Below are 13774 nucleotides of genomic sequence, written 5' to 3'. Positions count from 1 at the left end.
CATGATGATTTTACTCTTGAGGCCTTTTGTTCTTTTCTTCTCTCCCTGTCTCAGACTTGGTAGGCAGCCTATCTCCAGACAAGGGGCCTTAGAGGACACTTTGAGACAAACAAATCTGGGTCTGAAACAGAAGAGAGGTGACCCCAATATCAGAGACAGTTTTTTGTGAGCTCAAATAGCACATGACAATTTACCAATATATTGTATATTATAGATTGTCTACACCAGTATCATAACAGTCACATTATATGTGCCTTTCATTGAGAGGTTGGTGATAGTCACAGTGCTACCAGACATTAGAAACTTTTCAATGACATTAGGACCTTACAGAAACATAAGAATATGTGAGACATAATTGGCCAAATTACCTTCATGGAGCAAAAGTCTAAAAATGTGTATCAAATTTCATATACATGGATGTATGTGCCTATTTTTGAATATAAAAGACAACTGTATTTAAACTGTTATTCAATACTATCATTGGTTACAAAAATCAAAGAATATATAAATTACCTATTATTTTATGAAAATACACTGATGTGACATTAATAACAATTCAATAAATATGTATTCACAAACAACAATATAAAATTCTTCTGAAGAATTTTTTTATTTACCAATGCTGAAATATTTTCTCTTTGAACAGAGAAAAGTGAGTAGTGGGTAGAGGACACAATCTGATTGCAAACATTCAAACTGACCAGGAAAAAGAGTATGAATAATTTGGTTCATGTTAATGTAGTTGTTATCTATACATGTTGGGAGTTGTTAAAAATAACTCAGGTTTTAAGAGAATAGAAAACTTCATATAATATCATTGATGCTGCTAAAAGTAACTGGGTCACTTCTATATGTGATGCGAAGCTGAAAACATTTCTAAATAAAATGACGTGAGACAACTGAGAGAAGAGAAGAGCTTCTCATACCAATATAGCTTCTATCTCCCGCTCACCAAGTTGGACTTCAATTATTCAACTGAGGTTTTCTCTTCCCTATGATTGTAAAGCTATGTTAAATGCTGAGCTCAAAAACAAGCAAACAAACACACACACACACACACACACACACACACACACACACACACACACACACACGTGCACGCTAGCTAGTTGTGGCATAGGTCTTTAGAACATGCTTCTTACATCTGAAATTCTTCAAACTAAACCTTTTTATTTTTAAAAGTTAAATTTTAATGGTTGTAAAGGAAAGATAGTAAACATGGGTTGGAACAAATGACTATTTCACATTACAATACTTGCCTCCATTCCTATCACGTGTGGCCCTAGAGCTGTAAGTTCAGTCTTATTGTATGTTTTTATGATTTCCTTTTAAGAAAAAGGGCTACACAGCTCTTTTTTCATTAGGCTCAAAGTAAGGGCAAGACTGTTTACCACTAAAGAACTTTGTTTTTCACATTCTGGGGGCAGGAATTGCAGAGCTGCGTTACAAATTAACTTATGAAAAATGTATATTCCCATAAAATTCTTGTAATCATGTGATGCCTTCAATTATTTATATATGATATCTTAAAATTTGAAACTGGTCTCAGTGATCTTTTTGAGGTTTTTATACTAGAAACACACACACATACACAGAGGGACAAATAGGTGTATTCTGGACTCAAAAAATAAACTAATTAATAATAATAGTAAATGATCAAAAGAGACTTGGGGGTGAAATAGGACAAGTCTAGATTTGCTCAGTAGTGTTTCAGGTGTTTGGCACCCAGAGGACTCCAGCCTTTCACAGTTACCCTGTATCTCTTTATCACATTACTTCTGTAGGGTGAGCATGATGCTATGCTCTGAGAGGATATTATAATTAGCAGAGCAGGAAACAAAGTACCTGAGTCAGTGGAGCTGAAAATCTCCATTGTCTTTCAGACAGGGTACAGAAGAGAGAAGGCAGCAGAGTCCTGAGTTTTCAAGATGATCATAAGTGAAATTTCATTTTGCTATTTAGTATTTGTGATTTAAATGAACATATAAATGTGGATTCTGGAATGCCAAAGACATAGAATGTAAACTACTGATCGAATTGTCTGTGAAGACAGCCTAGGGAAAAATTGAAGGACATTCTGAGGATGCACATAAAAACCTGGGTAGTGAAAGACAAGGCAGAGATTGGAGGGCAAAATGAAAATTATTTAGATGCCAGAGACTAGTAGGAAAGACTGGCATTTTTTTTTATGTACTTGATGACAGCTCTAAGGGGTGGATCCGTATCAGACATTGAAAAGCTCAGAAAATAGAAGGCCAGAAATTAACAGAGTATAGTTTTCAGGGAAAAAAATGTTTAAAGCTGTTCACGTGAATAAAGGAAAAATTATGTTCTGAAGGGAATTGTAAGATGAGAAAAATGACAGGGCCTTCTGGAAAATTGAATATTGGGTGCTATTTTGTGAAAGAATAACTCAGTCTGAAAAGGGGGAAGGGTTATTCTGTCTGGTGTTAAACCATTGGAGTGTTCAAGTGGCAATCTTGTTAGTCTTCATTTGGTTTCTGGAACAAAGCATAACTACTTCTGTGAATTTAACAACAGTCATTTAACAGTAGATGTCACTGTTATTGCCTTTGACAGAATCAGAGGGTTTAGCTTAATTGGTTTAATTCTGTCTGTGTGTATTTTAATTTATGCTGAATGTAAAAAAAAAGTGCTATAGTGTAAAATACTTTGTTTCTATGATGTAAGTAAATTGTTGTAGCCACTAACCAAGGAAGGAGGAGGAAGTGGCTCCTTCTGAGATGAAAAAAATTACCAAATGTTTTTCTGACCACAGGTTTATTTCTGTATTTGTAACAGAATCTGGTGGCATAGGTGCTACAAAAATAAAATGGAACTTGTTTACCTGGGAGATGAGGTACAATTATATGGAGAGTAATATTTTATCACAGGAAATTAATTTTGTACTTTCTGATATTAGGCCTTGTAAATCCAATACATTAATTATACTCATAATATTCATATGCAGTTAGGCTAAACTTACTCTTAAATAATAGTGTTTTTTTTTTTTAAGGATAAAAGCTGTCTTGTCTTCTTTTTCCTTTAGTTTATTTTGAAGAACTATTTTGTTGAAACAGTCACCTTCATATCTGTGAAGGCAGAAAGGTCAAAGGAAGGATTCTGATGTTTAAGAATTTCAAATGCGAGCCAGGTGATGGTGGCTCACGCCTTTAATCCCAGAGCCAGGCGGATCTCTGTGAGTTCGAGGCCAACCTGGGCTACCAAGTGAGTTCCAGGAAAGGCACAAAGCTACACAGAGAAACCCTGTCTCGAAAAAAAAAAAACCAAAAAAAAAGAAGAAGAATTTCAAATGCAAAACTTTTGATAACATATAAGTGGAGAATACTGTCTCAATTAATTTATAATTTATATTATATAAAATTTAGATTTCTCATCAGCTATGAGTATGCACAACTCACTGGAGATTGCTCCTCTGTGCATCAGTTACCCTCTTCAGATTCTTTTAAATCAGCATCTTTGTTTTAAAAGATCAATATTTATGATCATATAGGCAGCATACATTCTTTTAAAGAATCAGGGGAAGCATACAAAGAATAAAACAGAGAAAGCTGCAGTTTACCACCCACTGTAAATAGTATTCATACTTTCCATCCATCTTTATTTCATATATATATGTATATATACATATATATAATTTATATTTATATTTAACATGTATGCATATATGAACATGGATTAGATTTTGTACATTTAAATGCAACAAATGTATTTCAAATATGAACAGAAAAGTATAATGTAAAGTCACTCTGAACAGTGTGGGGCCTGAAAATAGGAGTTGAGTAAGTGAATCTCTTTGCTGAGAGCATGAAAACATTGGTAGGTATTTCATGAATTATTACATTTGTTTTTGTTTTAGAAAGCTGTGTGTGTCGTGACTTGGGATTTCATTATTTTTTTAGATTTATACTTTGAAGTTCTCATTTGGAATTGTTTTCTGGAGATATTTTCTGGGATGCAGCAGGCAGAAGTGACATTCTTTATAGGATGACTTTCTGCTGGTTAGTCTCACTGTGCCATGTAGCTATCCTCTACATTGTTTTCTTACTGTTCTTTGAATACTCACACCAGTGATGGGAAATCAATACTCACTACATTGTGTAACTGAGTGAATTAATGAATGAATGAGCAACAGGAAGATATATAAACAAGATTGTTTGTTATTTGAAAATTATCTTTTCATATTGATTGAAAGAGGGTTACTTTGTAAATATCAGATGTAGTAATTCATCATCTGACGTTGTTTATGATTTAAAAGAAGGGTATCATGATACCTATGTTCTAGAAGTGCTCTGGAGAGCTTACAATGGCTACTCTGCCTCAGTGTAGCTGAAGTCTACTGAGAAGTACAGAGTTATGACAGGGAAGCAAGTGTACATACAGGATATCAGTAAGGTAGAATTTAGACCCATGACTGATTCCAGTTAGTTTTGTGACCTTAGGAAATTAGTCACCCTACACACACAGGTTTGTGGATCAGTAAGATTAGGCTGTTGGGCCAGATAATCCCTAAAGTTAGTTCCTGTCTCTATTTTTGAATAAATAATGATACTGTAATGTAACAGATTAAGATTTTAATTCAGAACCTTAAATGACTAAAATTGAAAAATAAAACAGAATTAAGATGCATGATGATTTTTCCATTTGTTGAAAGCATAAATTGTATGCTTTCACATGGGCACTGAAACAAGAACACTTAAGTTTAGGATGTTTTGGCTTTTATATTGTTTGCACCTTTTTTTTTAGCTTTCAGTAATTTTAATAGAAAAATATCTCTAAATTACTATTTTTTGTGAATAGGTAATTAGATTTTATTTTACATTCAGCCTCATTATTATCAATAAAGCAGAAAGCTCATGTTTGGGTGACATTTCCCACCCCTCTGTCCATTGTATGTCACTCATTTTATTAAAAATATTAGGGAATCAATTGGGGTAATGACATCTCTAATTAAAGTACCCCAGCTTGGAGCTAAAACTCTCCCAAGCCACTACCTCTTGGGTTTCTGTTAAAAACTGCATAGTATAATCACCTTATCTATGAGAAGATCTATTTATCAAATATCTATCTCTTAAAGGACTACTGCTTTATTGGCCATTTGAAAATGAATTCTATTTCCTGATGTTAGGAGGGAAATGGAATTAAAAGCCTGTAGGTTTTACTTGCAGATGGAGACTCACAGGGATCTAAGTCCAGCACTTCAGCTTAGCATTATTTTCTTCCTTCCAGTGGTGGCAAAATAATGAACTATGCACAAGGTGTCCCAGGCCCAGGAAAGCAGAGGCACTACAGTGGGGAGCTCTGAGCAGGAGAGGCTGGGAGCAGTTGGGACCAGAAAAATATCCTGAGACAGAAGAGCTGAGCACTCATTGGTGGGTATGAGTGTAGTAACAAAGGGTAAGAACAACCTTTTGGAATGTTTAAAAAGACACAAGATAGTCATGAAAAGCTAGGCCTTGAGGGCTGTGAAATTAAGATACTTGTATCTGAGTATCTTCCCTGACTATTAGCTGAGTATGACTAACTTCTAAACTTTGCTGTGAAAAGGATGTTATGCTGTTGTTTCCTGTTTGTAGTAAAATATTTATGACATGAATTAGTCTGAAACTGGTCCTGCCAGAACTAAACGTCTTGTGAGCATCACTATGCCTATTCTATGAAGAAGAGAACACAAGCTGGATGTAGCCAAGCTGGCTTAGCACAGCTGACTGAATCCATAAAGCATCTTGAAGAAAGGTTCTGTTTGAACAGTTTATCCCTGTTGACTGGGAGAGATCCATTGACTGACATGTCTATAATTACAAATATTTTATATATGCATGAAATTTATGTATGAAAGAAAGCTAGAAAAAGGTGGCTGCTATTTCTAACTCACAGCCAAAGGCCTCTTTTGAAGCATTTGATAATGTTATCTATGGAAGCCAGGTTCAGATATCTGTGGGCCTCAAAAGAAGGAACAAAGAGTAACACATAAAGGGTCAAAGATATAGGTACAGGTAAGAAAGAGAAACGTTACAGCTAGACTTCTTTGAGGAACCTGTCTTAGATAGGGGTTCTATTGCTGTGAAGGGACACCATGACCATAGCAACTCTTAAAATTTTGATTGGGGTGACTTACAGTTTTAGAGGTTTAATCCATTATAATCATGACAGGACATGGAAGCATGCAGACAGACATGGTGTTGGAGAAGGAGCTGAGAGTTCATCATCTTGATCCACAGGCAACAAGAAATGAACTGTTTACTACACTGAGAGTAGCTTGAGCCTAGGAGACCTCAAAGCCCAAACCCACAGTGACACACTTCTTTCTACAAGGCCACACCTACTCCAACAAAGCCACACCTCCTGATAGTTCCACTCTTTGGGGCCATTTTCCTTCAAATTACTTACAGAACCTGAAGTTTTTTTTGCTTTTGTTTTATTTTATTTAAGGCCTCTCTGGTGTTCTCTGCATAAAATTACAAGGTTTCTACAGCTTACCCCCAACTCTGTACACACACACACACACTTACATGCATACATGTGAATGAATACACACACATACACACATACACAGGTATACAAACATGCACGCACAATCTAGGAAATAACTCTTGTTCCTTTATTACTCTCTCAAATGACAATTTTCACTTGTCTTCAAGTCTAAACTAGTTAAGGCAATCCTTATCTAAGATACAGTCTAAATTTCTGAGGAGGAAGGCTAACTGTCTACTACCATCCCTAAAGCTACATTAAACTGATGTGAAAATGGAAGGGGGAGAAAGGACTTTCAGAATTAATATCTTTCAGCTGATGATAGCCTTAGGCCCCAAATCTCATTTTGTAGAGTATCACATTTACCTTTAGTTTTATTTAATGGCCCTAAATCTCATGAAAAACATGTTATAAATTCAAGAAATTAAATTCTCCATGGATTGATTTATGTGGAGCTCAGAAAAAAATGTGTTCTCACAACCCATAGGAGAGCATAATGTTTATGTTTCCACAACAGCAAATTGCTGTGTTCTGCCCCTCCCTGTGTCTTTTTCTCTTGAAAGATTCAATAATAAATATCCAAAGATATTCTAGCAATCAGGTATTACCAAAGAGGTTATAGCAAATGATCACCAGACATTCTAGGTGGGAGTAGATCATGCTGAAAAACAGGGGAAGGAAGTAGTTAGAGATTGAATCAAATGAACAGTTGTTGTATAAACAAATAATTGAGTAGATACAAAACAGGTCTTCATTTTAAAAGGTACTGAGGGCAGAGATACAAAAATATGGGGATGGGATTTAAGGATAGAACCTTGTTCTTGAGTGCTTGAAACAAGGTGGCAACTAGAATCAGGAGTAGGGGATCAATCAGTTCAAGAGTTTTAACACATCCTGGGTGCATATACTTTGAAAGCTACTTTCACATATATCTTTCAGAAAAGCTCGTAAGATCAAGATAGATTAATAGCAACTTTACCAGAGTCCTGAGGATTCTTTTATTTAGCTAGATTTCCTAAAGCCCTGTACGCTAAGGTTAAGAATAGTTCTAGAGATTAGAGCAGATAGAATGTTAATTAGGGGAAAGGATCTTTGAGTGACTGAGATTTTAGAGACTGTATAGAGCACTAGTCCTCCATGGACTTCCAGATCATATCCTTAAGGGTATGCTCTTTTACTCTGTGAATTTTTATCTCAACTGTAAATTTTTAGTTGTTAAATTGTGTCAAAACCAGGTTATAATAAGTTTGAAATTATTTCTACAAATACTAGAGAAATTGTACTAAAACATTTATTGTTGAGTTTAGAGGATCTTAAATTTATCCTTGAATTATACATTTTCTCTTAATGAATATGTTTCACTTTCAGAGTAAGAAAGCATAACATTAGATGTTATATGTTCATTTTTCTTTAGTACCTTCCCTTAGAGTTTTCTTATTCTTATTTTGGTTAGAGATCCTTTTAATAAATGAAACATGTAAATCTGATACTATAAAAATGCACATGAGCATTTTCATATAAAATTCAGTAGGGATCACATATTTATAATGCCAATCGTAAGGATGCCAGGAGTATAAGCTTCTAGATGTAAGTCCCTATTCTGTACTTGATGCTGTGACTGATGGTTTGATTTTCAAATAGCTGACTTCTGGATGACAGACACTGTAGGAGAGAAAACAAATGCTTCTGCTCTGTGACTTTCCAACAGAACAGATTTTATGATCATTTAACATCACTGAATTATTTCTACTGTTAAGCTGGAATCATGATATCCTCTTCACAACCTACAGCACAGGCATTGTTTAGATGTTTTATAAATCTAGAGGCATAGTCATAGTATTAGCTAAAGTAATTGTCAGACTATTTCTACTTACTTGTGGGGCACAATGATAATACAATATACATAGACAGGGTGCTGTGATCTAGTCAGCATAATCAGTATCCTTGCCTCCTTTTTGCACTTGTGATTTCTCTATGTTTGGAGCTCTTGACCTCTCTTCAGTCCTTTGTAGAGAACATAACAGACTGCTGGAGCTTATAATTGCTCTACCATGCTGTAGAGCACTTCCTTTTTTGAGGTCAGGGGTTTTAGCTCTCAGAGATGTTTGAGAGCATACATTATTTCTTTCTGTGCTTGATTTAATTCACTTCACACATTGTCTTCCAGTTCCATCAATTGTGTCACAAATGACAGCATTTTATTTTAGATGGCATTAATATTCTATGTTGCATGTGTATATATGTGACTTATCTATTCATCTCCTGATAAAAGTAATGTAAATTTTCCACAGTTAAGTGATTATTACGAATAATGCCTAATGAACATGGGAGTGCAGTTATGTCTTTGATCTGTTTATTTGATTTCCTTTTTGTATAAACCAAGCATTTGGATATTTGGATGACATGGTATCTCATTTTTAGTAGCTTCCATAATGTTTCTAAAATGAGTGTACTAGTGTTATGTGCATTCAAATTCTATTTTCAAAACTATTACCAGTATTGGTTATTATTTGATGTTTTGATAGTAGCCATCCTGTCTGTGCTGAGATCATATATCATTGTAGCTCTCATTTACATTTCCCTGGTGACCATTGTTTCATATACATTTGTTACTTTGTGTATTTTGTTTTTTGAGAAATGTCTATTTATATCATATTCTCACTTTAAAACAAATTATTTGGAGTATATTTACTGTACTTTTTGAGTTCCTTACATATTCATTAGTGTGGAACAGAAAGTTTGAAGATCATTTTTCTCTAGCAGTCATTAATGCTTCATAATTATCTTGAAAGTATCAGAAGTTTACCTGTATGCTTTAGTGTGAAGATATGTATGCTTACAAAGATGTTTGGGTATATTTCACCAAAACGCGATGAATACAATAGAAACAATGTCAATCTAGAACACTTAATTACTATGAATGTAGCTTTAATTCTACTATTAATGAATACTACTAGTGACTATAAAGAAGAGTATATCATATGAACACATTAGTCATATTACTTAGGATATATATATATATATATATATATATATATATATATATTATTTTTTGTGAAACTGAGTAATTTTTTTCTGTTGAGATATTAAACATTTTTTGAAATCCAGTGATCTATCATTTAAAATTGGTGACATTAGAATCTGCACCAATGATTCAGAAGGAGAATCAGCAATCCTAGCTCTAGAGAAGTATGCTATGCACATTTCAAAGTCACTTTAATATACAAAAATTGGAGATATTGTGGATGATTTTTCAAACTTATTAACAAGATTTGAAAAACACAGTGGAATTGTAAAATTAACCATCTGTGGTGATATTGTGTTCCCAAAAATATTGTGTGACCCTAATAAACTTATCTGGGGTCAGAGAACAGAACAGCCACTAGATATAGAGGCCAGAAAATGGTGGCACACATGCCTTTAATCCTATAACTTGGGAGGCAGAGATCCATCTGGATCAATGTGAGTTTAAAGCCACACTGGAAACAGCCAGTTATGGTGACTCATGCCTTTAATCCTAAGAAGTGAGCCTTTAATTCCAGAAAGTGAGGGCAAAAAGCAGAAAGGTATATAAGGTGTGAAAACCAGGAACTAGATTGGTTAAGCTTCTAGGCTTTTGAGCAGCACAGTTCAGCTGAGAGGCATCCAGTAAAACAGAGTCAGCTGAGGAATTAGCAAGGTGAGGAAGCTATGGCTTGTTCTGCTTCTCTGATCTTCCAGCATTCACCCCAAAAAATGGCTCCAGGTTTGATTTTATTAATAAGACCATTTAAGATTCATGCTAGAACCATCTGCTAGTAGTAATCTTCCATAGGGGAAATGTTCACAGATTTTGAGCACCAATAGTTTTCCTTTTTCTTTATTTAATCAAAATATTTAACAACAGTAAAACTTCCTTCCGAGTTTTTTTTTTTTTTTAATAGAAGGAAATTTCTTCCCTACTTGAAAAAAAGCATCCAGCAACTTTAATCAATACAACTGTTACATTATTAATGTTACAAGTTAATTCCTAAAAATAAAAAAAAAAATTCTTTGACAGTTTTTCCATTTTATTCTTTGAATCCAAAATAATGAGCAAATATGCTGTCACAGGGAAAAAAATGTAATACTGTAGTTTGTCATAAGGAGATAAATATCCATTCTTAATTAAGTAGTCAAATGTGGCCTCAAATGCATATTAATACTATTTCTTAGGGTTGGGGATTTAGCTCAGTAGTAGAGTGTGTACCTAGCAAGCGCAAGGCCCTGGGTTCGGTCCTCAACTCCGGCAAAAAAAAAAAAAAATACTATTTCTTGATGTGTTTTCTAATGCACAAAAACATATATCTATAGTCTCTACATTTCCAGAAGTATCTCAAACATTTTCAAGTAGAATTCATTTATCTGGAATGTAAAAACAAATTTCAATATATCATTTATAACCCTGGTACACTTCACCTATAGTTAGTTGACTTTAATTTGATCATGAAAAAGCACTACTGTATTCTGTTTTGCTCAAAATTTAGGAAATGCTTAAGAATTTGAAAAGTGATGAACACAAAGTCATTTATCATGAAGTAGAATGAGTCACTCACAGTGTCATGTTGACCAAATATTTTCTCAAGAAGTATTTGAAGAATATTTGCTTATTTATACTCTTTGAATCTCTCAATTTTGAGCCATAGGAGATTTTTTTAAAAAGCCACAAAAAAGATAAATGATTGAAAACATTTTTTGACAGAAAGCTTTGAAAAACTCTAAGCAAAATACATGGAATAAAAAAATTATCAAAGGTATGAGCACTATTTATGGCTTATCGATACCACTTTCCTATGTTACATTAGCTGATGTATTATAATCTGTAGAATGACATGGCTTAATAACTTTTTGGTATGCAAAGTAATGATGAATTTTTATATTAATTGTTTTGGACCTCATTAATTAGTGGCAATTATAAAATGAAAGAATATTAGACATTTTGTTACTTTCTACAAGGTAACAAGTAAAAAAATTCACATAGGCATTGTGGTGGTTTGAAAGAAAATGGCCCCCAAAGGGAGTGGCACTATTAGGAGGTGTGGCCTTGTGGAAGGAAGTATGTCACTGTGGGGACAGGCTTTGAGGTCTCTTTTGCTCTAGCTTTCCTTAGTGTGACAGTTGCCTACATGATGTATCATTCTCAGCTGTAGCAGCACATCTACCTGTATACCTGCATACTCCCCATCATGATGATAATGATCTAAATCATTAACTCTAAGCAAGCCACCCAAATTAAATGTTTTCTTTGTAAGAGTTGCCACAGTCATGGTCAGGCATAAGTGCAAAAATATGTTCTTTGGATTATTTGTTTTTTAAAGAATTATCAACAAGTACTATTCAGTTTTTCCATAAACCACGGAGAACCTTAATTGAAATTGAAGTCATCCATGCCCAGTCACTTTAAACATCATAAAACTTAAAATGACTTGTGAGAATCACTTAAACAATGTAGTCAATACTGACAGTACTGTTCTTATATCTATATGCTCCTCCATTAAGATCCATTTACTTTTGTGTCTATATGTTTAGACTATATGTTACTGATACATAGTATGAGTAAGCTAGTGATGGGTGACACTCCCTGCCTGTGGAATTTAAAAGTAAGTGTATGTGAGTTATATATATATACACGTGTGTGTGTGTGTGTGTGTGTGTGTGTGTGTGTGTACATAAAAAGAAGTATGATCATCTGGTTTTAAATTTTTGTGACAAGTTGTATGTAGCAACTTTGTCAATATGCAGTCTGAAAGCAGGAAAGTACTCAGTGAGAGGGAAATGGTGGCTGTCAGAGTTTCTATTACTGTGAAAAGACACCATGACCATGGCAACTCTTATAAAGGAAAAAAAAATTAATTGCAGTGGCTTACATATTCAGAGGTTTAGTACATTATCATCATGGTGCAACATAGTGTGTAGGCAGACATGGTCCTGGAGAAGTAGCTCAGAGTCCTACATGTTGATTCAAAGGACATAGGAAGTAGTTAGAGATGTAGCTTCTGGGTGTAGCTTGAGCATAGGAGACAACAGAGCCTGTACCCACTTCCTCCAACAAGGCCACACCTACTCCAAAAAAGCCACACCTCCTAATAGTGCCACTCCCTTTGGGGGGCCATTTTTGTTCAAATCACATTGCACTACCTAGTTCCCAAATGTTTGTAGCCATATCATAATTCAAAAACTATGTCCAACTTCAAAAGTCCTCATAATCATTCACAGTCTCCAAATTATTTAAAAGTCTAAATTTCAACCTCTCTTCTGATATTCATACAATTTTTTAATTGTAATCCCCTGTAAAATCAAAATCAAAAAGCATATCATACACTTCCAACATATAATGGTACAGGATATATATTACCATTCCAAAACATAGGAAAGGGTTCATAGTGAGGAAATATGAGACCAAAGCAAGATCAAAAACAAGCTGGGCAAAATCAAAATTCTGCATTTCCATGTGTGATGTCAAAATGTTCTTAGATCTCCATCTCCTTCAGCTTTGTTGACTGCAATATATGTCTGTCTCTTGAATTGTTCTACTCCCTTTTAGCATCTTATCTTGTCAGATATCCCACGACCCTGGCATCTCCAACATTTTGGGGTCTCCAAGGCAATCCAGGCTTCAACTTCACAGCTTCACTCAATGACCTCTCTGGGCCTTTCTATTAAGAGAAATCCCTGACACATGTCTGGCCTCAGTGGCTTTCTTTAGTCACAGAGAAATATTTCATAACTTCTTTGCTTCTATCCTTGACTCTAAAGCCAAAACCACATGGCTGAAACTGCCAAGCTCTGCTGCTTGTTGGGACTGGAACATGGTCTCCTCATTCAACTACATTGCCACCAATGCTCTGCTTTTGATGGTTTCCTTCACTGCCTAAGTGTGGCTCTTCACTTTAGCTTCAGGCAGACTATTCAGATAAGGGCAAAGGCAGCCACATTCTCCACCTGAATGTCACAAGACCAGTCTTTAGGCCACATACTAACATTCTTTTGCTCTGAAACCTCTTGATCCAGGCACTCAAAGTTCAAATCACACTCAGCACCACTGTCTTCCATGCTTCTATGTAGTGGTATTGTGTTCCCCAAAATGCTGTGCACCTTAAAAAATTTATCTGGGGTCAGAGAACAGAACAACCACTAGACAGATACAGAGGCTAGAAAATGCTGGCACTCACACCTTTAATCCTAGCATACCAGAGGCAGAAATCCTCTGGATCTCTGTGAGTTCAAGGCTACACTGCAAACAGCCAGGCTTGGTGACACA

General features: G+C 35.0%; 1 protein-coding gene across 4 annotated transcripts in view; it reads left to right on the top strand.

Moving 5' to 3' along the window:
- The window catches only part of Fgf14 (fibroblast growth factor 14), a 691414-nt gene that overhangs the window by 414034 nt on the left and 263606 nt on the right, over window positions 1-13774 (top strand). The window contains exon 2 of one of the 4 annotated variants that reach the window (XM_036199907.1): window positions 5251-5393. The exons of 2 other annotated variants lie outside the window; for them this stretch is intronic. Coding sequence is in view for 1 of the 2 variants with exons in the window: in XM_036199905.1 (XP_036055798.1) it covers window positions 5400-5418 (19 nt within the window). In the remaining variant the exon portion in view is untranslated. One more of the 4 variants, XM_036199905.1, reaches the window with a different exon arrangement.

Source organism: Onychomys torridus, chromosome 9, assembly GCF_903995425.1.
Source record: "Onychomys torridus chromosome 9, mOncTor1.1, whole genome shotgun sequence".
Classification (NCBI taxonomy): domain Eukaryota; kingdom Metazoa; phylum Chordata; class Mammalia; order Rodentia; family Cricetidae; genus Onychomys; species Onychomys torridus.
Note: the sequence above shows the minus strand (reverse complement) of the source record. Positions and strands in the feature narration are given on the sequence as shown.